Here is a 21,779-nt window from a genome sequence, read left to right as displayed (position 1 = left end):
TCCCCTTACCTCTCAATCTCTAGTATGCTCAACGCCTCCCAATAATCACTGGCTATCTTGTACAGGTAGCTCACTCCCTTTGGTCTCTGGTGTGTGTAGCTCACTCCCTTGCCTTTGGCTCTAGGGTATGTGTACTTTACCTGCTTGCCTCTAGCTCTCTGGCGTGTGTAGCTCTCTCCCTTACCTTTGTTGATCAGGTGTTTGTAGCCAAACATCTTGCCACTGGTTCCCTTGTATGTGTAGCTCACGTCCTTACCCTTGGCTCCCATGTGCATGTAGCTCACTCCCTTGCCTGCCTCTGGATCTCGGTTTAATGCTCACCGCCTTATCCTTGTTACTCTAGCAGGTGTGTGTGTGTCTGGCTCTCTGGTATGTTTAGCTCACTCCCTCGGCTCTGGTTCTCTGGTGTGTGCAGCCCACTCCATTATCACTGGTTCCCTTGTATGCAAAGCGCACGTCCTTACCCTTGGCTCCCATGTGTATGTAGCTCACTCCCTTGCCTGCCTCTGGATTTTAGTGTAATGCTCACTGCCTTATCCTTGTTACTCTAGCAGGTGTGTGTGCGTGTGTGTGTCTCGGACTCTCTGGTATGTTTAGCTAACCCCCTTGCCTATGGTTCTCTGGTGTGTGCAGCCCACTCCATTATCAGGAATCTCTTGTATGTGCAGCCCACTCCCATAAGCACGCCCCATCTTCTTAGCCCTGCCTCTTCCTTCCTGCTCTTTACTCCTAGATGAAGGGCGTCTCTCGCCCGGGTGTCCAAAGTGAAGGGCAGTCAAACAAAAGGGCAATTGCTGTTTGGATATGTTCGGACCAGGAGGATCTACGGTCCGACCCCCTGCTAAAACAGCAGGTAAGCATGCACCAACATGTGTTTACACCCTCTGCCCCAACAGGCCATCCCCACCCTCTCTGGTCCCCCCGTGTTGTTCCCTTGTGGAGTCTGTCCTGATACATTCTGGTTTCACCATCACCGTCTTGTGGCCAATGCTGGATTTTACTTTTATGGACTTCATTGATTAACGGTGTGTCACCCTTTATGAACTCTCATGCTGAAATTCCTTTGCATCTTGTACTCATGGTGGCCCTGAATCATGCTGTTCCATCTTCATCTTGTATCCTGGCTTGCAACATTATGTGTTACTACTGACTTCTGCAATTGTATTCGCTCTCCTCTTGCTTCTCCACTCTTTTTGACTGCTTACTCTCTGTTCTCTCCTCCCCTCCCCTCTCCCTTTTCCCATCTCCTCCCCTCCTCCCCCTACTTTCTTCTATGCACTTACTCTATCAGAATTGTGCCTGGACCTACTATGATAGCAACCTCGTCTGTCCCTTATCCCCTTACTGTTGCCACCCCTCCCTCCAGCACTATCTGAAACGTAGTCAGGCCTAGTACGATAGTCACTTGTTTTGTTCCTCCCCTCCCTTTCTGCACCCCTCTCCCTCACCTTTTGTTTTCCTCTGGCTCTACCAGAAATGTCGTCAGGCCTAGTACGGTAGTCGCCTGTCTTTTTCCATTTTCTTCCCACTCTCCCCCTCCCTTCCTTATCTTTGTTTTAGCACTTGCACTATCTGAAATGTCGTCAGGCCGAGTACGATAGTTAATTTCACATCCTTACTGTTCATGGCCTGTAAGAATGTTGTTGTATTTTCCCTTGTTCCCTTCCTTGCCTTGAAGCGCTTTGAAACACATTGTGTATAGGCGCTATATAAATAAACTATCATATCATATCATGTCATATCATATCATATCATACCTCAAGCTTCCTTGTCTATCAGCCGGCCAACTCATCTTATCTCCTGCCCTTTGCCCATGCAGACAGTCTCTCTTCTTGCCTCTTACTTCGCAGTGTGATGGTAGATCCCCTACTTTACTTGTGCACCTAATGGTGTGGGTAGATCCCACTTAACACTTGCTTGCATGTGTGTGGTCAATCCTTCCCTTCCCTCTGCCTTCCAGTGTATGTGTGAGCTCTGGCTCCCAAATCTGCTGGTAGATCCCACTAACCCTCTGGTTCTCCCGTGTACGGGTAGATACCATTCTTACCTCCACTCCCCAGTGTCTATTTTCCAGCTCCCCAGTGAACTCCCCAGTGAGTGAACGGAGACCACGCCCTTACCTCTACTCCCCAGTGTCTATTTCCCAGCTCCCCAGTGAGTGAACGGAGACCACGCCCTTACCTCTACTCCCCAGTGTCTATTTCCCAGCTCCCCAGTGAGTGAACAGAGACCACGCCCTTACCTCGACTCCCCAGTGTCTATTTCCCAGCTCCCCAGTGAGTGAACAGAGACCACGCCCTTACCTCTACTCCCCAGTGTCTATTTCCCAGCTCCCCAGTGAGTGAACAGAGACCACACCCTTACCTCTGGCTCCCCCGTGTTTGGATTGGTCTGGATAAGGATGGTACCAATCCGCACGTCTTTGCATACAGCTCGGAGAGCCGGCTCCATGGTCTCCCCTGCCCGGAGGATAGAGACTCCGGTGATCTGCCAGTCACACAAAAGAAAGAAAACAGACACTAGCATTAAGAAACAGGAACATGCTATTTCCAGAGGTACCTACAGTTAATCAATGTGCCCTTAGAACCTGCTTGGCTTTGGGCATTCCTGTGGCTATTGATGGTAGCGTCACAACCTCAATATACTATAAACCTCTTTCTGTCTACATCTGCACAACAAATACCTTCTGAGAAGATAAAGTTACTCATCGAAGTGACTACTGTACTCCTAGTTTATAGTCCGCTCTGCTTTACACCAAGGGTACTCACACACGTTTTCAGGGGGGTGAGGGGATAATATTCAGTTTGGTAGTTTTTCAAGGGTTGCACTGATCATTGGCCCCAGTCAAAAACTTAAAGCCCCCAGCACACGAATGCGCCTACCACGATGGCAACAGAAGCACAAAAACAGATTTTGGAAGTGGTATTAGGAAAAGACTAAATGATTTAAATACCTCATCATGAGGCGTTTTGCGGTTCTACCCAAGCAATTATGGTTGCTAGTTGTAACAAAAGGTGCATTTTGAAGCACATGGGCAAGTAACAATAATAACACATGAAAAGATGGAATTTCAGTTTGTTGGTAGGCTTGGGAGTTCTCTCACAAGAAATAACTGTGAAAAAGAAACCAGGCCAAAGTATGTAGCACTTTGAGCCTCTTTATGAGTTTGGTGGTGTGGCCAAACATGGTGGTAATGCAGTGGTACTAGAGTTACCACTGCACTACTGCTGCATTACCGCACCATCAAACTATAGGTTTGGAGGCAAGGTGGAGGAAAAACCTCAAGAAAAATGCTGGAGGTAATTCTGCCACCTTACCGCCAAAAAACTGCCATTTTGGCAGAATTACCGCCAGAGGTAATTCCGGAAAAATCCATGGAGGCTCATACCGCCACTTTTAATCCGGTGGCAATCCCGCCGGACCAAGTGACGGAAAGGGTAAATCTGTTTGGTGGTATCTCGAGGGATTCACCGCTGAGGTACCACCAACCTGTAACACTGACCAAAAAAGTGATGGGGTTTAAAAAAGAAACGATTTGTATGTTTAGAAAATGATTTGTAATGCCATGCATTTTAAGGCAAATTGTGCCAGTGTCCAGTGGAGTAACTTAGCTGAAAATGTTGGGGGGGGACATGACATCTGAAGAAAAGGTGCCCCAACCAAATGAATGGGGACAACATGGTGTGCTATTGAAGTTGGGGGGGGGGGCAAACACCCATGTCGCCCCCTCAAATTACGCCCATGCCAGTGTCGTGAATATGACGGATCACCTGCCACTGGGTGGCTAATGCAGCATCTGAGGCTCTGCTTGGTAAATGATGGTAGCACATGCATATTTGAGGCTGTATAGTACCTCACACATGGTAACTATCTGTGTTGTTCTGGCTGGTAGCTCCTAAGGGAAGTGCCCACCCTTGACATGGGTCCAGCCTCTCCTTTGGAAATTTGAATCGCACACCAGGGTCAACTTATCCCTTCATCCTTTTAATCCTGATACATTAAATACAATACAATGGGGTGATAACACCTGTTGTACAGTGCTTGGAATCAGGAGGAATAGGGCATGACGTGCAAGATAACAAAAAATATGCCACGTAAATGAGGCATTCCTTGGAATTGGATGGTATTGCTGGGGCATGTGAGGCTGCATTTGGCATATGATTGCTTCAACTGGACACGTGAGGGCTGCACCTTTGTTTGGTGACTATGCCACACATCAGACATTACAGTTGGTGACTAAATATGCATGCCAGACATTATCTAGCACCGGTTGGCATTACTGTGGCGCTTGAGGCTGTGCTTGCATATGATGGCAGCATCTGCACGTGTAATGCCATCCCTTTAAAATAATACCTAATGTCAGGAAAAAAACATTAAATTCAAAAGCCAAAGCATCTGGCTTTGCCAATGCTCATGTTGCCATATTTATATTCCTCTATCATGGGATACGCATTTTTATTGTTGTTAACTGCTGCCACTTACCACCGGTGGCTGTCAGACAGACCTTGTGCTTTGACCCGGAAGTTGAAGGTGAAATAAATAATTCCAAGGTTCAGCAAGGAAGCTCACGACTCAGAAAGCGAGCTGCTCATCAGCTTGAACAGCTTCCTCGCTGCAGTGCTGGGCTTTGCAGCAGAGCAAAGAGGCCAGGGGCGCCGCCGCGAATGCTCAGATGGGCCATCTAATGAGTATCTCGATCCACTCTTGGCATGTCCGGACCGTAGCATGGTGTGGAGCAGTGCCAATTGAACAGTAGTGCCAGGGAGCATGCAGATATGTCTGCCGCACCAGACAACCCTCTCACGCACTCCCGGCGCCCACCATCAGCCCTTTTATCAGTGGAAAGATGTTGGGCCGCCCATATGCTGCCGACTAAGCTTCTAGCAGTCACTGGGGAATAACTTGAACTTTTTGCTCTGTCTCATCCCCTATGCTCCATACTCAAAATAGGCTAAAGCATTCCACAGACTGGGAAATGGGAGATAATGCGTGAAATAATCCAAAAATATTCCCGGGGATGGCTTGGCTGAATTTGGAATCCTATATGGAACTTGAATCCACGGAAGCATGCATGGGAAAAAAAAAATGCCATTGCCATAGGTCTGCCTTAAAGATTTCAAGCCTGCTTATTTTATACATAAGGACAACTTATTCTTAATGTGTCAGACTCGCTAACTCACTAATTAAAAAGGTGCAAGTACACATCTAAAGAACCCCTGGACCTTTAAAAAAAAAAAAAAAAACCTAATCTAATGTACCCACTCTGCAGGTTAGAGCGCACTGTCCACTTCTTTACTCAAACCCAGTCTCAGGGAAATAGCATGCAGCGTTCTTTAAGACTTTTCACTCCACATTATATGCAACCTACCAAGATCCTTTGGTTCTCAGCCTTAACCAGTAATTATTTACTTCACTGACCCAGATAGTCTCACCCTCTGGCTGTGGGTCACCTTCCTATGCTTTTTGACATGATTTTAAGCACTCGCCTATCAGCAAGTATATCCCCCCCCCCTTGCTTAGGGTATTACCGTGACACATATCTACCCAGCAAGTATTTCTACCCACTTGCCCACAAATGTTGTCAGCCTGCATTATTTTAACCCACCAGTTTAGGCTCTCCTTCAGAGCTTAGGCTTCAGCCTTAGCAGACTCCTGGTTTATTTCTTAGTTTACTGGCTCCTGCCAGAGCCTGAGATGTAGCCCTCAGCAGGCTTATAGCAAGACTTTCTTCTCTCGGCCAGGACCTGAGATGTACCCCTTAGCAGGCTTATAGCAAGACTTTCTCCTCTTCTTCCGCTGTCGGCCAGGGTCTGAGATGTAGCTTTCAGCAGGCTTATAGCAAGATTTCTCATCTTGTTCTGCTCTCAGCTAGGACCTGGGATGTAGCCATCAGCAGGCTTATAGCAATACTTTCTCCTCTTGTTCTGCTCTCAGCTAGGACCTGGGATGTAGCCATCAGCAGGCTTATAGCAATACTTTCTCCTCTTGTTCTGCTCTTGGCCAGGCCCTGATATGTAGCCCTCAGCGGGCTTATAGCAAGACTGTATCCTCTTGTTCTGCCCCTGCCAGGGCCTGTGATATAGCCTTCAGCAGGCTTATAGCAAGACTTTCTCCTCTTGTTCTGCTCTCAGCCAGAGCCTGTGATCTAGCCTTCAGCAGGCTTATAGCAAGACCTTCTCCTCTTGTTCTGCTTTTGCCAGGGCCCGAGAAGTAGCCTTCAGCAGGCTTACAGCAAGGCTTTCTCCTCTTGTTCTGCTCTCGGCCAGGGCCTGAGATGTAGGCCTCAGCAGGCTTACAGCAAGACTTTCTCCTCTTGCTCTGCTCCTGCAGGGGCCTGTGATATAGCTTCAGCAGGCTTATAGGAAGACTTTCTCCTCTTGTTATGCTCCTGCCAGGACCTATGATATAGCCTTCAGCAGGCGTATAGCAAGACTTTCTCCTCTTGTTCTGCTCCTGCCAGGGCCTGTGATATAGCCTTCAGCAGGTTTATAGCAAGACTTTTTCCCTTGTTCTGCTCTCGGCCAGAGCCTGTGATCTAGCCGTCAGCAGGCTTATAGCAAGACCTTCTCCTCTTGTTCTGCTCTCGGCCAGAGCCTGTGATCTAGCCTTCAGCAGGCTTATAGCAAGACTTTTTCCTCTTGTTCTGCTCTCGGCCAGTGCCTGAGATATAGCCTTCAGCAGGCTTATAGCAAGACTTTTTCCTCTTGTTCTGCTCTCGGCCAGAGCCTGTGATCTAGCCTTCAGCAGGCTTATAGCAAGACTGTTTCCTCTTGTTCTGCTCTCGGCAAGAGCCTGTGATCTAGCCTTCAGCAGGCTTATAGCAAGACTTTTTCCTCTTGTTCTGCTCTCGGCCAGAGCCTGTGATATAGCCTTCAGCAGGCTTATAGCAAGACTTTCTCCTCTTGTTCTGCTCTCGGCCAGAGCCTGTGATTTAGCCTTCAGCAGGCTTATAGCAAGACCTTCTCCTCTTGTTCTGCTTTTGCCAGGGCTCGAGAAGTAGCCTTCAGCAGGCTTACAGCAAGGCTTTCTCCTCTTGTTCTGCTCTCGGCCAGGGCCTGAGATGTAGGCCTCAGCAGGCTTACAGCAAGACCTTCTCCTCTTGCTCTGCTCCTGCCAGGGCCTGTGATATAGCCTTCAGCAGGCTTATAGGAAGACTTTCTCCTCTTGTTATGCTCCTGCCAGGACCTGTGATATAGCCTTCAGCAGGCATATAGCAAGACTTTCTCCTCTTGTTCTGCTCCTGCCAGGGCCTGTGATATAGCCTTCAGCAGGTTTATAGCAAGACTTTTTCCCTTGTTCTGCTCTCGGCCAGAGCCTGTGATCTAGCCTTCAGCAGGCTTATAGCAAGACCTTCTCCTCTTGTTCTGCTCCCGGCCAGTGCCTGAGATATAGCCTTCAGCAGGCTTATAGCAAGACTTTTTCCTCTTGTTCTGCTCTCGGCCAGAGCCTGTGATCTAGCCTTCAGCAGGCTTATAGCAAGACTTTTTCCTCTTGTTCTGCTCTCGGCCAGAGCCTGTGATCTAGCCTTCAGCAGGCTTATAGCAAGACCTTCTCCTCTTGTTCTGCTCTCGGCCAGTGCCTGAGATATAGCCCTCAGCAGGCTTATAGCAAGTCTTTCTTCTCTTGTTCTGCTCCTGCAAGGGCCTGTGATCTAGCCCCCAGCAGGCTTATAGCAAGACTTTCTCCTCTTGTTCTGCTCTCTGTCAGGGCCTCTGATATAGCCTTCAGCAGGTTTCTAGGAAGACTTTCTCCTCTTGTTCTGCTCTTGGCCAGGGCCTGAGATGTAGCCCTCAGCAGGCTTATAGCAAGACTTTCTCCTCTTGTTCTGCTCTCAGCCAAGGACTGAGATATAGCCCTCAGCTGGCTTATAGCAAGACTTTCTCCTCTTGGTCTGCTCTCGGCCAGAGCCTGTGATTTAGCCTTCGGCAGGCTTATAGCAAGACTCTCTCCTATGTTCTGCTCTCGGCCAGAGCCTGTGATATAGCCTTCAGCAGGCTTATAGCAAGACTTTCTCCTCTTGTTCTGCTCTCGGCCTGGGCCTGAGATATAGCCCTCAGCAGGCTTATAGCAAGACGACGTTCTCCTCTTGGTCTGCTCTCGGCCAGGGCCTCTGATATAGCCTTCAGCAGGCTTATAGCAAGACTTTCTCCTCTTGTTCTGCTCTTGGCCAGTGTCTGAGATATAGAGCCTTCAGCAGGCTTATAGCAAGACTTTCTCCTCTTGTTCTGCTCTCGGCCAGAGCCTGTGGTATAGCCTTCGGCAGGCTTGTAGCAAGACTTTCTCCTCTTGTTCTGCTCTCGGCCAGAACCTGTGATATAGCCTTCAGCAGGCTTATAGCAAGACTTTCTCCTCTTGTTCTGCTCTCAGCCAGGGCCTGAGACGTAGCCCTCAGCAGGCTTATAGCAAGACTTTCTCCTCTTGTTCTGCACTCGGCCAGGGCCTGTGATATAGCCATCAGCAGACTTATAGCAAGACTTTCTCCTCTTGTTCCGCTCTCGGCCAGTGTCTGACATATAGCCCTCAGTAGGCTTGTGGGTCCTTATTTGTGTGGCTGGTTGCTCAATCCTCCACGCTCCAGGATCACCTTTCTGACTCAGGCACCATTGCCTACCTCATATTGGTGCTAATGTGGGGTTCCCTTCCAGCCTCTGTCTTCTTTCATCCAGTGACAGACCTAATATGCTTTCTGCGTATGATTTGATAGTGGTTTCCTTTCCCCCAACTTCGTATTCTCAGATGTTGAGAATCCTTCCTCTCCTTTGGGTAATTGAGTTAACCTAATTGTGCTCCTGCGGCAGCCGAGAGTTTAAAACCCTAAATAAGGGACCACTTAAGTGTCAGGCTCGCTAACTCCAAAGGTGTAGGGGGCCATCTCAAGGACTCCTAGTCCACAATTTTGAAGTTAGGCAGAGGCTCTACCACAGGCACGTGCACAGCATTGTTTGGGAAGTGGCTCCCTTCTAATGGGCACTGGAGTCTCTGGTCAGTGAGCGATATTTCACTGTCCATATGGGCCAGAGTATGCACCCTAGCAAGGTGTGCATCAGCAGAGTGTCCTTCATATGCAAACGCTTGCTACTAGCATCCTTCTTTCAGGATAGCTTGTTTGTATAACAATAAAGCATAGCTCTAGAGGGTTCTACGTCATTCATTACTTTTTGGTAATCTACTTCACTCCAATTACTTCGATTCTTTTAGATTATTTATGGGGTGGGCACCTCCCCATCACCCCCTTATATGACACCCCTACCACCAACCCCTTTCCACCACCTTATATCCCCTACCCTAAATTACCTCTACAAAATAACTTCCCTATGAAATAGTTTTAAGAAATTACGAAGAAGTAAAACAGCATAATATCCTCGAGGGAGCTGCAGGATGTTGGCCCTAGTGCATGCCCTAAAACAAAAGAAAGGAACGAGGAGGAGTTGGACCCTTCTGGGTTACCAGATGGAAGTTCTACCGTGGCAAGATAGAAGGATGCATGTGAAGCGCAACCTTGTGTGATAAATCAGAGCTGATTCCCCCCGAAAACCTTGCCTGGGAGCCCTCTCTCATGTGGCCAGGGAAAGGTAGACTCTTCCTGATCCTGACCCTGGGGGTGGTGTTCTGCGGGAGGATCACATGGGAGGAAGCAGGTCAGTAAAAATGGGAAACCCCATTTTTTTTTACTTCCACAGAGACCCTACCATCCTAATGGCTTATTGCAAAATTGAAGTTGTGAGAAAAGATGATTTGGACACTGTAGACTTCAAGTCCCACAATGCCCAAAGTACTGGGACGAAGAAGAGGGCTGCAGAGGCACGAGACTGCAAGTTGCAGCCTAATGGTGTTAATAACCCACACCCAACGGACACTGGGAGGCAAAAAGGCCCCCTCAGGTGCATGTCATAGAGAGCAGTAGCATGAGGTGGAGTAGATGTGGTACCTCCACATTGAAGCAGAAGCTGGAGGAGAGCAGGGATGCCAGGACCGCTATCGTGTGGTGAGCAGAAGCTGGTCCTGAGACAGTCTCTTCCTCCAGAGACCTTGAATGCAGAGCTCACTCAGAGAGAAGCGTTGGATTTGAAAGATTACCCTTTGAGGACCGAGGCTACAGAGGTCACGCTGCAGGACGCGTACAATTTAAAAGCTTTCCCCAAAGTGAGTAAGACTCTGGTGGCAGGCGAGCACCAGAGAGCCTATGGGGCGAGAAGCACTCCCAGTCCGAATGGTGCGGGCCGCGGGGGACCAGGAGAAACAGTTTGCTGGGCCGCCCACAGCAGCAGAAGCAGAACACCCGGAGGCAGCAGAGCAAGCGGACGTGCACGCCAGACCCAGTGAGTTCACTACTGTAATGTGACCCCGGAGCGCTCCCTGACCGTCCGCTGGCCGAGTCTGGGTGATTTATGTATGGAACTAATATAAAAAGTGTGAAGTGGCAAAACAAACAGTATTTTAAATATCGAACTGATGTAAAGCAGAAAAATAATAATCCATTTGAAAATCAAGCTGATTTAAAGAGGAAAAGGTGTCAGAATAAGAACTGGACAAGCAGACGCAAAAGATGTGATTGTATTTATGTGGATCCGAATAATTGTCAGCAACAAGGGAGTGCAATATTACAAGAGACCAATGCAAACAACAATTGCCAACGCCAAAAGAGCATAATACCAAGGAAAATTAGAACCAACATTGCCAAAGCCAAGAGAGGGCAATTAAGAATCTAAGTGTTTGTAAATCATATTGCCAGTGTGTGAAAGAGGCTAGAAGAAGAACTGCATAAACCCACATTGCCAAAGCCAAAGAAGTGTAAGAGTGAGAGAAAACCATTGTCAGTATTTGGTTAATGCGGAAGTGGGGAAACGAGAATGGCAGGAGGGCTGTCCTTCTGACAGAAGATATTCAGGAGGAGTGGAGCATTACCTGCATTGCATGTGGCAATCACAAGTGATTCACAATCTGCACCAATGTGTTTCTTGTCTTCCCAGAAGAAGTAGTTCAACTTGATGCTGTGAAAAAAAAGTTATTGCTAATTTGTTGGAAGAAACCTTTACCACTGAAGTACTTGCAGTAGTTAGTAGTTTAATTTTGTCCTGGCAGGGCGAATTAGTTTTGAGTAGTAGGCCTGGCAGGTGAGTGGACAGGTGGAAATCATTGAAGTACTGTGGTGTGGTTAAAGGTCTTGAGGAAGAAGTGGCAGAACCAAAAAGGTGTTTTTGTGAACTGTTGCAGAATCATCCTGACAAATTAATATTGCTGAAGCCAGTGTTTTGTGAACTGTTGCAGAACTATCCTGACAACGAAATCTTTGTTGATCCTAATGAACTATGGAGGTATTCTTGGTTTATGAGAAGACGTTTCTTTCAACTCTTGACCACAAACGGAAAGAGGAAAAAGAGGAAAAACTTGTTGAACGTTGTGAACTGTTGGTGGACGTTCAAGTTGGAACAAAAAGAACTGTATTGAAACTTCGCTGCAAGAAGGAAGTTCCTTATTCCTTTGAACTGTTGGAATCCTGCTTGAATCTGGGGAATGGGAATATTTTAATTGCCATGCATTACCTTGTTAAGTTGGTGTGAGTAAAAGTGTGAGGGACAGAAAAGAGTGTTTCGTTTAGTTTATTTTGATAGTAAGGGAAATCCTCGTCAGGGTAGGGTTAGTGAGGCGTTTATCCAACCTTTTGAGTTAGTAAAATGGCATCTTTTAAAAAACCTTTACAAAGTTTTCTACCTCACATTTCTGACACCTCACACTTGTCTTTGTGAAAGGACAAAAAGGGTGGTCAGAGAAAAGGACTTATATATCGCAGACTCTGTGGAGTTCATGCTCCTGAAATGCGTAATTTGGCAGGTATCTGCTGCAACGTTTTGGTCATTTTTCATTTTTCTATTTTATTGTTTAAAAAGCAGACCTAGCTCAAGAGCAGCCGAGCAGTGTACAGTGTGTGGGTAGCCAGCACTTTGGCTGGCACCTTTTAACAGTAGCAGAGTCCTGTGAGTTGAGTTCTGTCCATCGGTATGTGCGTCCATTGGAATTAGTCCTTGGTCAAGAGTAAAAAGCCATGTTTTGAGAGATTTGCAAAATTGGACAATTGTAGGGGAATTCCAAGCCGACACCGGGCTCAAGTTCCAGAGGGTGGGTGCATGACAAGAGAAGGATTGTTTGCGGGTCCTCTCTGAGCTTGAGTTGTGATTCAAGCCGATTGGCAATGTGCTGGATTGGTCGATGTGCTGTCCTGCGAGGAGAGTGTGCCTCCAGTTATCTGGAGCTTAGCCACCAGGTACGCTGGTGTGCTACTCGTGACTGCTTTGTAGATGATACATGCAGTCTTGAACAGTATGTTGGCCTGAAGAGGAAGCCAATGTAATTTGTGTAGGATGGGGTAATTTCGGTCAAATTTCCATGCACCCGTAACAAGACGTGCTGCAGCGTGGTGCGTGAGCAGCTGGGAGCCCTGTCAGGAGAGCATTTCAACCCATCAATGTACAAGACCACAAGGGCCTGCACTACGGTCCGGAATTCCTGTGGCAGGATGAAGGGTTTGATTTTTCCTAGGGTAGAGATTCAGAGACAGGCTGTTTGGGCATTCTTGGCTATGTGTTTGTGGAAGGACAGGCTGCTGTCAATAGGATAAAGATTTTTCAGAGTGTGAGAGTTCTGGATGAAATCCTTCTAGGCGCATATCACTGAGCCATTGTCAGATAAGCAGTTTTTTTAGTGGGTGGACCGATGAGGATGAATTAAGTCTTGGATCAGTTTAGTTTGAGGTAGGCAGTCGACATCCAGGACTGGATGATGTCTAGGTAATCGCGGAAAACAATGATGTCCTGCGCACTATTTACTGTCATGTGGCTATATTGGGATCTTTCAGAAGAGTGCCCAGAGGCTCCATTTAAATGTTAAAAAGGATTGGTGAGAGGACGGAGCCTTGGGGCACTCTGCAGGAGGCCTGGAGTCAGTTAGAATGCAACAAGTTCATCTAGACGACCTAGTGTCTGCCTGAGGGGTAGGAGGGAATTTCAACAATAAGCCCCCATTGAACATGAGCCCCCAATGACTAAAAAGGCCCTTTTCCATGTCACCACATGCAGTTCAGTTTATCACACGGGCTCAAAGGGTTTGTATACAGGTGAGCTGAACGCACGATTTAGACGTTTTTTTTTCTTTTGTCAATTTCTCATCAGATGACGGATGGAATAGTTGCAGGCCATCATATGGAAAGAACATTGGTTTTCCAGAGATGAGCCTTGTCCCTTTCAGGCAGGGACCCTGACAGACATTCAGTCCAAAGCACATGCCCCTGGATGCTGTTTCTATGAGCTCCACCATGGAGTCCAGAATATCGTGCCCCTGTTGTTGGACGTTGACAATAACAGAAAAAAAAGACAGGTATTTTTGTCTGCAGTAGAGGTCATTTGCGAATTCTGCAATATCCTTCCACAGGCAAATGGTGCATATGGCATCTGTGTTTGACTGTCTGAGGGGCAGTGAGCTAATTAGGTTGAATTTTCCGCTGATGTTGTGTAAAACGTTCTCCTCCTTCCCTAGCAAGAGAGATGAAGTCTGAGGAAGCAGAGGAAATACAGATCGCACAGCCATTTGAAAGGGCAGTGGACACAAAACACTGATTGCATTAGATTTGGGAGTGTTGGATGCCCGACAAAGCTCATCTTCCAATGACACTCCAATTCCAATGTAATGTACAACTTGGCATTCAGTGTTTATTCATGGCATGGACAGAGGACTTCCATATCCTTGTGGCTTTTTTTCAAAACATTTGTTTAGAGATGGCTTGGAAAAATGACATATCTGTTTTTGGGCAAATGTCTTCTAAGACTCCAGTTCCCAGCAGCAGAGGCTCAGGCATTTGCAAGGCTTTTGTCAGACCCTTTCTTGGAATTCTCTGATGGGCATATGGGTCTCTTCCTCATCACCCTGCATTATGTCCAGAGTAGGGGTTCCTTCCCCCGGAATTGAGAGAGAGGCATCTCCTCTTCCAGTGGGTGGTGGGTAAGGGCCTAGGTGGAGGCATAGCAGCCTTGGGCAGTCTGGGTAGTGCTTGAGGTATAGGAGGCACAGGCATCGTTTGTGGTGTAAGCATGTATGAGGAATCAGGAATGATTCCCCCAGAAAACCTAGCCTGGGACCCTTCTCATGTGGCCAGGGAAGGCCAGATGCTTCCTGATCCCGACCCTGGGTGTGGTGTTCTGCGGGAGGATCACATGGAGTGAGAAACAGGTCAGGAAGACTGGGAAACCCCCTTGTTTAAATTCCCCGAAATCCCACACGTTTAATGACTTATTGCAGAGTAGAAGAAATAAGAAACCCTAAATTTGTTGTTTGGGAATTCAAGTCCCATAATTCCCCAATTACGCTTACGAGGAAGAGGGCCCAAGAGCAATGTTGCAGGAGTGGTCAGCTTGTTAATGCAGGCGACTTACACCTGAGGGAAGCAGAGAGGCTTAAAAGGCCCCCTCAGGTGCAGGCCATTAGATGGAGTAGCAGAAGAAGAAGGAGAACACATTGTTGGCAGTAATCACAGAAGTTGGAGGAAAGAGGGCGGGTCCCGGGGACCACTGTAAAGCAGATTCCAGCTAGCGGTCCTGAGAGGGGCCTTTTCTGCCTAAATGTGAAGTGCAGAGTTTGCGGAGCGGGAAGCATGAAGGAAGAAGGCTTTCCCCCATGTGAACCGAATTGCAAAGACTGCACAGCAGGAAACGTGCAGGAGAGCGTGGCTAGGAGCTGGTGTACAGCCGAGGGTCTCAGGAGCAAGCCATTGAGTGTTACTGAGAATTCATTTTTCCTTTTTTTTCTTTCTTTTTTTCTTTGTAACGATTAGTTTTATAACAAAACTTTAATTACACAGCATTGTAGATCACTTAAACGTCAGTCATTATAACAAGCTCAATTCAACATTCCACTATATTTAAATATAGTTTCCCCATTATAATTCGTGATCTAAAATCTTTTCAAGAAAATCCACCACTGCGCATATAAGTTTGTGCTTATGTCCAGACAGTAGTGTAAACCACCATTCGTCGATGTGCGCATAGTCAGGAATGAATCTTCCCAAAAAGAGTGAGGGGTGTACCGATAATATGCTACACTCTATGACTAAATGTTTTAACGATATGTGGTGTTTGTACAGAACCTACAAAACTTGTCTTTTGTATCAATGTCATGTTTCATCATTAGCATCTCTTTTGTTTTATATGCGTTCAACCGAATTCTGAGAAATTTATTACGATGTAATCGGGACGGAAATCTTTCAAGATATTTTGGCAATTTGTCCAAACTGTTACATGCCGGTCCAGTATAAAGGGAAGTCGGCATGGACTCCCCAATTTCATCATTCTTTATCCAGTTCCACTTTCGTATTTTTTTTTTGGCTATTTGAGGTGTATCCATAACCGTGTCCCAATGGATATACTTCTAAGATCTTCCTGATTTTAGTGGCCCAGCTCAGCAGAATTCCAGAGTGTGGATTATTGACTGATGATTTAAATATTCTGTATGGTGGAGCGACCATTGGTAATTGCATTTTACGGAGCACAGCTATTGATTTCCATTGAATTATCCCATGTAGAGGCTGTAAGCCCAGTTCATGTCCGATTCCTACTATAGAGATGCTTGAAGGCAATCTCAGGACCCCTCTCCAGAATTGCCCTTCTAATATAGCCCAAATATGATCGATATATTTAGGCCACTTCTACTCCATGTGTTAATGCAGGGATAACTTTCTGCACATAAAATGTCCGTATTGGCGAGAGAGTAAATTTGCCGTATTCGGAATGTAGTTTTCGACCTAGGATGGTAAATGTTGCGATGCGGTGCTTCATGTCTGCTACCCAGTCCCATTCTCTTATAGATGTGCTGATTTGCACTCCGAGGTAGCGTACCGATGAAACAGACTCAATTGTTTCTCCTGCTATGGTCCATCTGAAGGCTTTCTTGGAGTGTTGATGGTTCGTTCCAAATGATATAATTTTTGAATTGCCAGCATTGATTGCGAGATCATTCTCTTGTAAGTAGGCAACCAGTTTGGACAGTAGCCGTTGTAACCCAATCTCTGTTTGATCGAACAACACAATGTCGTCGGTGTAAAGCCAACTAATCTGCAGGCCATTTAGTTTAGGTGGAAAGCAGTGGACACTATTGAGATGTAGAGTTTAAACAGTAGAGCTGCCAAAGGGCAACCTTGTTTTACTCCGTTAGTAGTTGTTACTTCATTCGTCAGGAGCCTGCTACCATTAATGCATACTCAAATTGATGTTTGATTATGAAGAGCTAATAGTGGATGTAATAAAGCTAGCGGGCAGGCCCATGTTGATAGCTTTTTCCAAAGTTTTGATCGATAAATGGTTTCGAACGCTTGCTTCATTTCTATAAATGCCATGAACACTTTTTTGTGAGACTTCAACGCTTCGAGTTTCAAAAGAATCCCAATTAATAGATTTACTTCTATAACATCAATCTGGTGAAACCAGTTTGGCGGAGAGCCATAAGGCCGGTGGAAGATGCCCAAGCAGTGATTTTCCGTTGTAGGCATGTGGCAAACATTTTTGCTATTATATCCAAAAGCGCAATAGGGCGATAGTTTGCCGGATCGTCCCTATTACTGAGCATTCTAATCGTTTGCGTGAAACAAAGCCAGGCAGCATTATCAAAGGAGAATCACTTGCGTGAGTGAAATTGCTGTTGACCCGACCGCTGATTGTCAGAGCTGATACTGCAACAAAAGTAGCACTTGCATAGGAGTGAAACTGCCTGAAAGGTATTAATTGAATATTAAACTGAAGAAAACAGCTGAAATACTTGTTGCGTGTGCCTAAAAGTGATGCTAAGGTGAAAGCTAATTGAAGGATCATATTTCGAGCAGCAGAAAACATTGTAACTTTGAACTTAATTGACTGAATTTTAATCTGTGAGTTACAGGGAATAAACACGCATTACCCAAAGCCAAGAGTAGTGCAAGTCTTGCCCAACGCCAAGAGTGGTGCACGCATTGCCCAAAGCCAAGAGTGGTGCAAGCATTGCCCAAAGCCGAGACTGATGCAAGCATTGTCTAGAGCCAAAGAGATCAACAACAAGGCATTCCACTGAGCAAATGGGGCGAACAGGAAGAGAAGGGGGCAAATTAAATGTCTTAAAATGGTGAAGCTTGTCAATTGCGATTGTTCCATGAAATTAAAACTGGTATAAAAACTCACATTGACAAAGTCAAAAGGAGGAAAGGTAGAATTACATCCGTACGGACGTTTTGGTTACTGGTGTTGCAGAAAGACAAAAGAGCATGCCCTTCTGGAAAGTGAGCATTCAGAAGACGAGTGCCTTGCTTAAATGAAAGTGTTGAGGAGAACTAATGTGAATCTTGTCTTTTCTGAAAAGTTGTTGAAAGTCACAGAATTACAAACTACTGAAGATGTAGTAAATATTTGGTTTCCAGTAGATTTGGAACTTCAGAAGCACTGTTGATTGCAGAAAACCCTCAGGCAGGTGAGAAGACCTGCATGGTGAATCCTTGCAGAAGTGTGCGCTGGTACGAGAGTAACCCAGGTAGATGCAGAAGTGCTGTGAAGTTATCCTGACAAAGATACCGATAGTGATTTATGGTGTTGAAAGGAGAGCTGAGAAGAGCGGATAACAAAAGCTGTATTTCATGTGACATTTATAAGCTGTAATAAATCATCCTGACCAAGAATATTATTGTTGCTATTTGATGTACTCAAAATTACAAATCAAGGAAGAAGAAGAATCTTTCTCTTGTTGAACATTGGATTGATAGAACTGTCTTTGACAAGCTGAAGGTGCAAAGAACGAAACTTTGTTACAAACCAGGATTTCCTTGTTTCTTTTTTTTTTAAATATTGGAACTGAATCCAGATTAAAACCTGGGGAAGCGGCGTTCACCAAGGTTACACAGAGAGACTGCAAAGTTATTACCAATGCAAGCTATTACTTGGTTGCCGCTCCTTTTCCCTACTTAAGGAGCCCTTCAGCCTCTTTTCCTTTGCAGATGGGGAGCAGGTGCAAGTGGATCTTGGTCACCTGGCCTTATCCCCACCCACCTGGTGCCTTCCTGATTGCCGCTCTTTTCACCACTTAGCAAGACTCGCCCACCTGGTGCCTTCCTGGTTGCAGCTCTTTTTCCCTACTTAAGGAGCCCTCCGGCCTCTTTTCCTTTGCAGATGGAGAGCAGGTGCAAGCGGATCTTGGTCACCTGGCCTAAGCCCTGCCCACCTGGTACCTTGCTGGTTGCTGCTCTTTTCCCCACTTAGCAAGACCCGCCCACCTGGTGCCTTCCTGGTTGCTGCTCTTTTCCCCTACTTAAGGAGGCCTCCAGCCGCTTTTCCTTTGCAGATGGGGAGCAGGTGCAAGTGATCTTGGTCACCGGGCCTAAACCCCGCCCACCTGGTGCCTTCTGGTGGCCGCTCTTTTTTCCCACTTAGCAAGACCCACCCACCTGGTGCCTTCCTGGTTGCCGCTCTTTTTCCCTACTTAAGGAGCTCTCTAGCCTCTTTTCCTTTGCAGATGGGGAGCAGGTGCAAGTTGATCTTGGTCACCTGGCCTAAGCCCACCCACCTGGTGCCTACCTGGTTGCCGCTCTTTTTCCACACTTAGCAAGCCCCGCCCACCTTGTACCTTCCTGGTTGCCGCTCTTTTTCCATACTTAAGGAGCCCTCCAGCTTCTTTTCCTTTGCAGATAGGGAGCAGATACAAGTGGATCTTTGTCACCTGGCCCAAGCACCGCCCACCTGGTTGCTGCTGTTTCCCCCACTGAGCAAGCCCCGCTCACCTGGTGCCTTCATGGTTGCCACTCTGTTTCCCCCACTGAGCAAGCCCCGCCCACCTGGTGCCTTCCTGGTTGCCGCTCTTTTCCCTACTTAAGGTGCCCTTCAGCCTCTTTTCCTTTGCAGATGGCAAGCAGGTGCAAGTCGATCTTGGACACCTGGCCTAAGCCCTGGACACCTGGTGCCTTCCAGGTTGCCACTCTTTTTCCTCACTTAGCAAGCCCCGCCCACCTGGTGCCTTCCTGGTTGCTGCTCTTTTTCCCTATTTGAGGAGCCCTCCAGCCTCTTTTCCTTTGCGGATGGGGAGCAGGTGCAAGTGGATCTTGTTCACCTGGCCTAAGCACCACCAACCTTCTTAGCCCTGCCTCTTCCTTCATGGTCTTAACTCTTAGATCAAGGGTGATTCCCACCCCTCTAGTCCCCCCGTGATGTTCTCGTGCCCCCCCTCTCGCACACAAGTGTTGCCTGTTTTCATTGATTCTTCTACCGTGCTCCCCCTTTCCTCCTCCAGCCTACTTCTGCAGGAGTCTGTCCTGATACTTTCTGGTTTCACCTTCACCGTCTTGTGGCCAATGCTGGATTTGACTTTTATGGACTTCATTGATTCACTGTGTGTCACCCTTTCTCATGGTGGCCCTGAATCATGCTGTTCCCATCTTCATCTTGTATCCAGGCTTGCAACATTATGTGTTACTACCGAGTTCTGCAATTGTATTCACTCTCCCCTCTTGCTTCTCCACACTTTGTGACTGCTTACACTCTGTTCTCTCCTCCTCTTCCTTCTCCCTTTTCCTATCTCCTCCCCTCCTCCCCTTACTTTCTTCTATGCACTTACTCCATCAGAATTGTTGCTGGACCTAGTATAAGGATCAAATAGTTTATACATCTTCAAATAGGTAGGCACTTTGCATGCTGAGCCCATCCTAGATGGCACTAAGCACTCCACAGAGGGGACAGGGTTAGGTCCCTGGGGCAGAAGAACCCTGTATCACCTATGCTCTGAGTAGTTTGAAGGGAGACTTTTCGTAAGAAAGGGTCAACCATACCAGAGGGACTCTCCCTCCCCTACACCGGTGCTGATGGAAAGGAGGTCAGGCTCATTGAAATCCAAATGGTGTGAGCTTGGAGACTTCCCTTAGATGCTGAGGGTTCTGAAGCCTTTGTATGATTGTATTTCTCCTATCAACCATGCATGCATTAGGGCAGTATTCCTTTTTGGTGTTCTTTTTGCTAACTGAGAGTCTCCGAACCTTTATGCTGGTTTTCTTTGTAAACTTTATTTCTGACAGAGAGACTGCTGAAGTCCCCCTTCAGGCGCAACTCAACTTTGATGAGCTGCCCTCAGTAGCCCATTTAGATATCAAAGCAGGGGTTCTTTAGAAGCACTTCCGTTTTGTCCATGGGCAGGTTCTCTCACCCAGAAGGTGTTTTGTGGAGTAGGTTGGTGACACCATGCATTTATTTGGCTACATCATGCTGTAGTCTTGTTACTGCATTAATAGCCAAATGCCCATTTATATATAGTGGCTAATTTAATACTACACCATTATAGAAGTCCTCCAACCCCTCCACTTTTTTGTGTTTCTTTATTTGAAAGGACCATATGGTATGCCAAAAATGGCCGTTCTGACAACCCAGCCTTTTACAGAGCCACAAAGATTTGACTAAACTTGGATCTGCCAAAAGTCCCATATCCCATCTTGGTGGGTGTGGCAGTGTGTATGGAATTGTGGCTGGCCAGCCCTAATAGCTTGCCTGCTGGGAAATCAATGTTGAGTTCTTCTGCTGCTTCACGCATATATTCACTGTTGAAACCTATGGCTACTGTGCAGTAATCTCCAGGCCTGTAGTCCTTGTGCTCTCTTGGATGCCTTCAAGTCCTTGCAGGACCTGAGGTGGGAGCCATGCTGCTTCGCTGGAATACTCAGGTGCTTGCTGCTACAAAAACTTGATTTACTTGGATCTGCACCATCAATGAATAGGTTGTATTGTCTTCAGGCGTTGCTTCTCGTTGAGGGACTTTTTCCTACTGCTTGGCTGATCCGTCTCTCCACCTAGGTTCTGTGACCTGGGAGCTGGGTTCTTTTCAACTGCTGCGGTTGCTGCAGTAGTGCCCTTGCCATTGTGGGAAATGCCGAAATCGTTTTTTTTAATTGTTGGTGTCTGGGCCCCATCTGCACCTGGGAATCTGCTCATACTGACTGGAGATTCCATTCACCAACAAGGCAGACTTGCATACTCACCTATGCACGTGAGCTCCTTGGGTCCTTTCTACTGCCACCAGCACTCGGAGTGGTTGCTCCGGGGTTCTATGACCCCTTCTCATACTTGGTCCTGTTCTTCAGGGTCTCTGGATGCATACTGGTTTTTGTGCCCACCTAAACGCAATCATGAAATGTGCAGCCATACTTCATCAGGACTCCTTACTTGAACCAGTTTCTGGAACCCAAGAATGGGGTCCCTCAGACTCTCCAGCTGAGTGGGTGCTGCTCCTCTTGAACCTCTGCACTGTAAGTAGTACTTACCTTTTATCTTTAACCAAAAGAAACCTATTGGGTTTATGCCGGTTCTATTTCTTTTACAGCATATTTTTTCATCGCAGCTTTTTTTCTGCCGAGTGCCGTTTTAACATTTTTGTTAACCGCAATATGCGGGGGTTACCCTCTGCACCCACTTACTCCCCCCAACATCCATCTTCTGCCCTACCAAAGCCCGCCCTATTTTTCTGTACCCAAACACCCACCTGCATTTTTGCAGTTTGAAAAAACATCGGGGAAAAAATAACTGTAATGAAAAACATGTGATAAAAAGAATGGATACCAGTTTATCCCTATGGACAAACTCTTGAGAACTGTGTGGGGTGGAGGGGGCCTGTGACGCACGCATGGGGAAATGACATCACAGGAAGTGAACATGGAGACATTAAGTGATGCCGCCCACCAGCGTGGTCCCTCGATCCACTTGCACCTGCTCCCCATCTGCAAAGGAAAAGAGGCTGGAGGGCTC

General features: G+C 46.9%; 1 protein-coding gene across 8 annotated transcripts in view; it reads right to left on the bottom strand.

Moving 5' to 3' along the window:
• Positions 1–21,779, bottom strand: part of UCKL1 (uridine-cytidine kinase 1 like 1) — a 378,995-nt gene that overhangs the window by 12,770 nt on the left and 344,446 nt on the right. For all 8 annotated transcript variants that reach the window (XM_069650850.1, XM_069650854.1, XM_069650849.1 and 5 more), the window contains one exon: positions 2,365–2,487. In XM_069650850.1, coding sequence (XP_069506951.1) covers positions 2,365–2,487 — 123 coding nt within the window. The remainder of the gene's footprint in view (positions 1–2,364; positions 2,488–21,779) is intronic.

This window comes from Ambystoma mexicanum, chromosome 3p (genome assembly GCF_040938575.1).
Source record: "Ambystoma mexicanum isolate Mex_15411 chromosome 3p, UKY_AmexF1_1, whole genome shotgun sequence".
Lineage (NCBI taxonomy): Eukaryota > Metazoa > Chordata > Amphibia > Caudata > Ambystomatidae > Ambystoma > Ambystoma mexicanum.
This window is presented reverse-complemented; position numbering and strand designations above follow the sequence as displayed.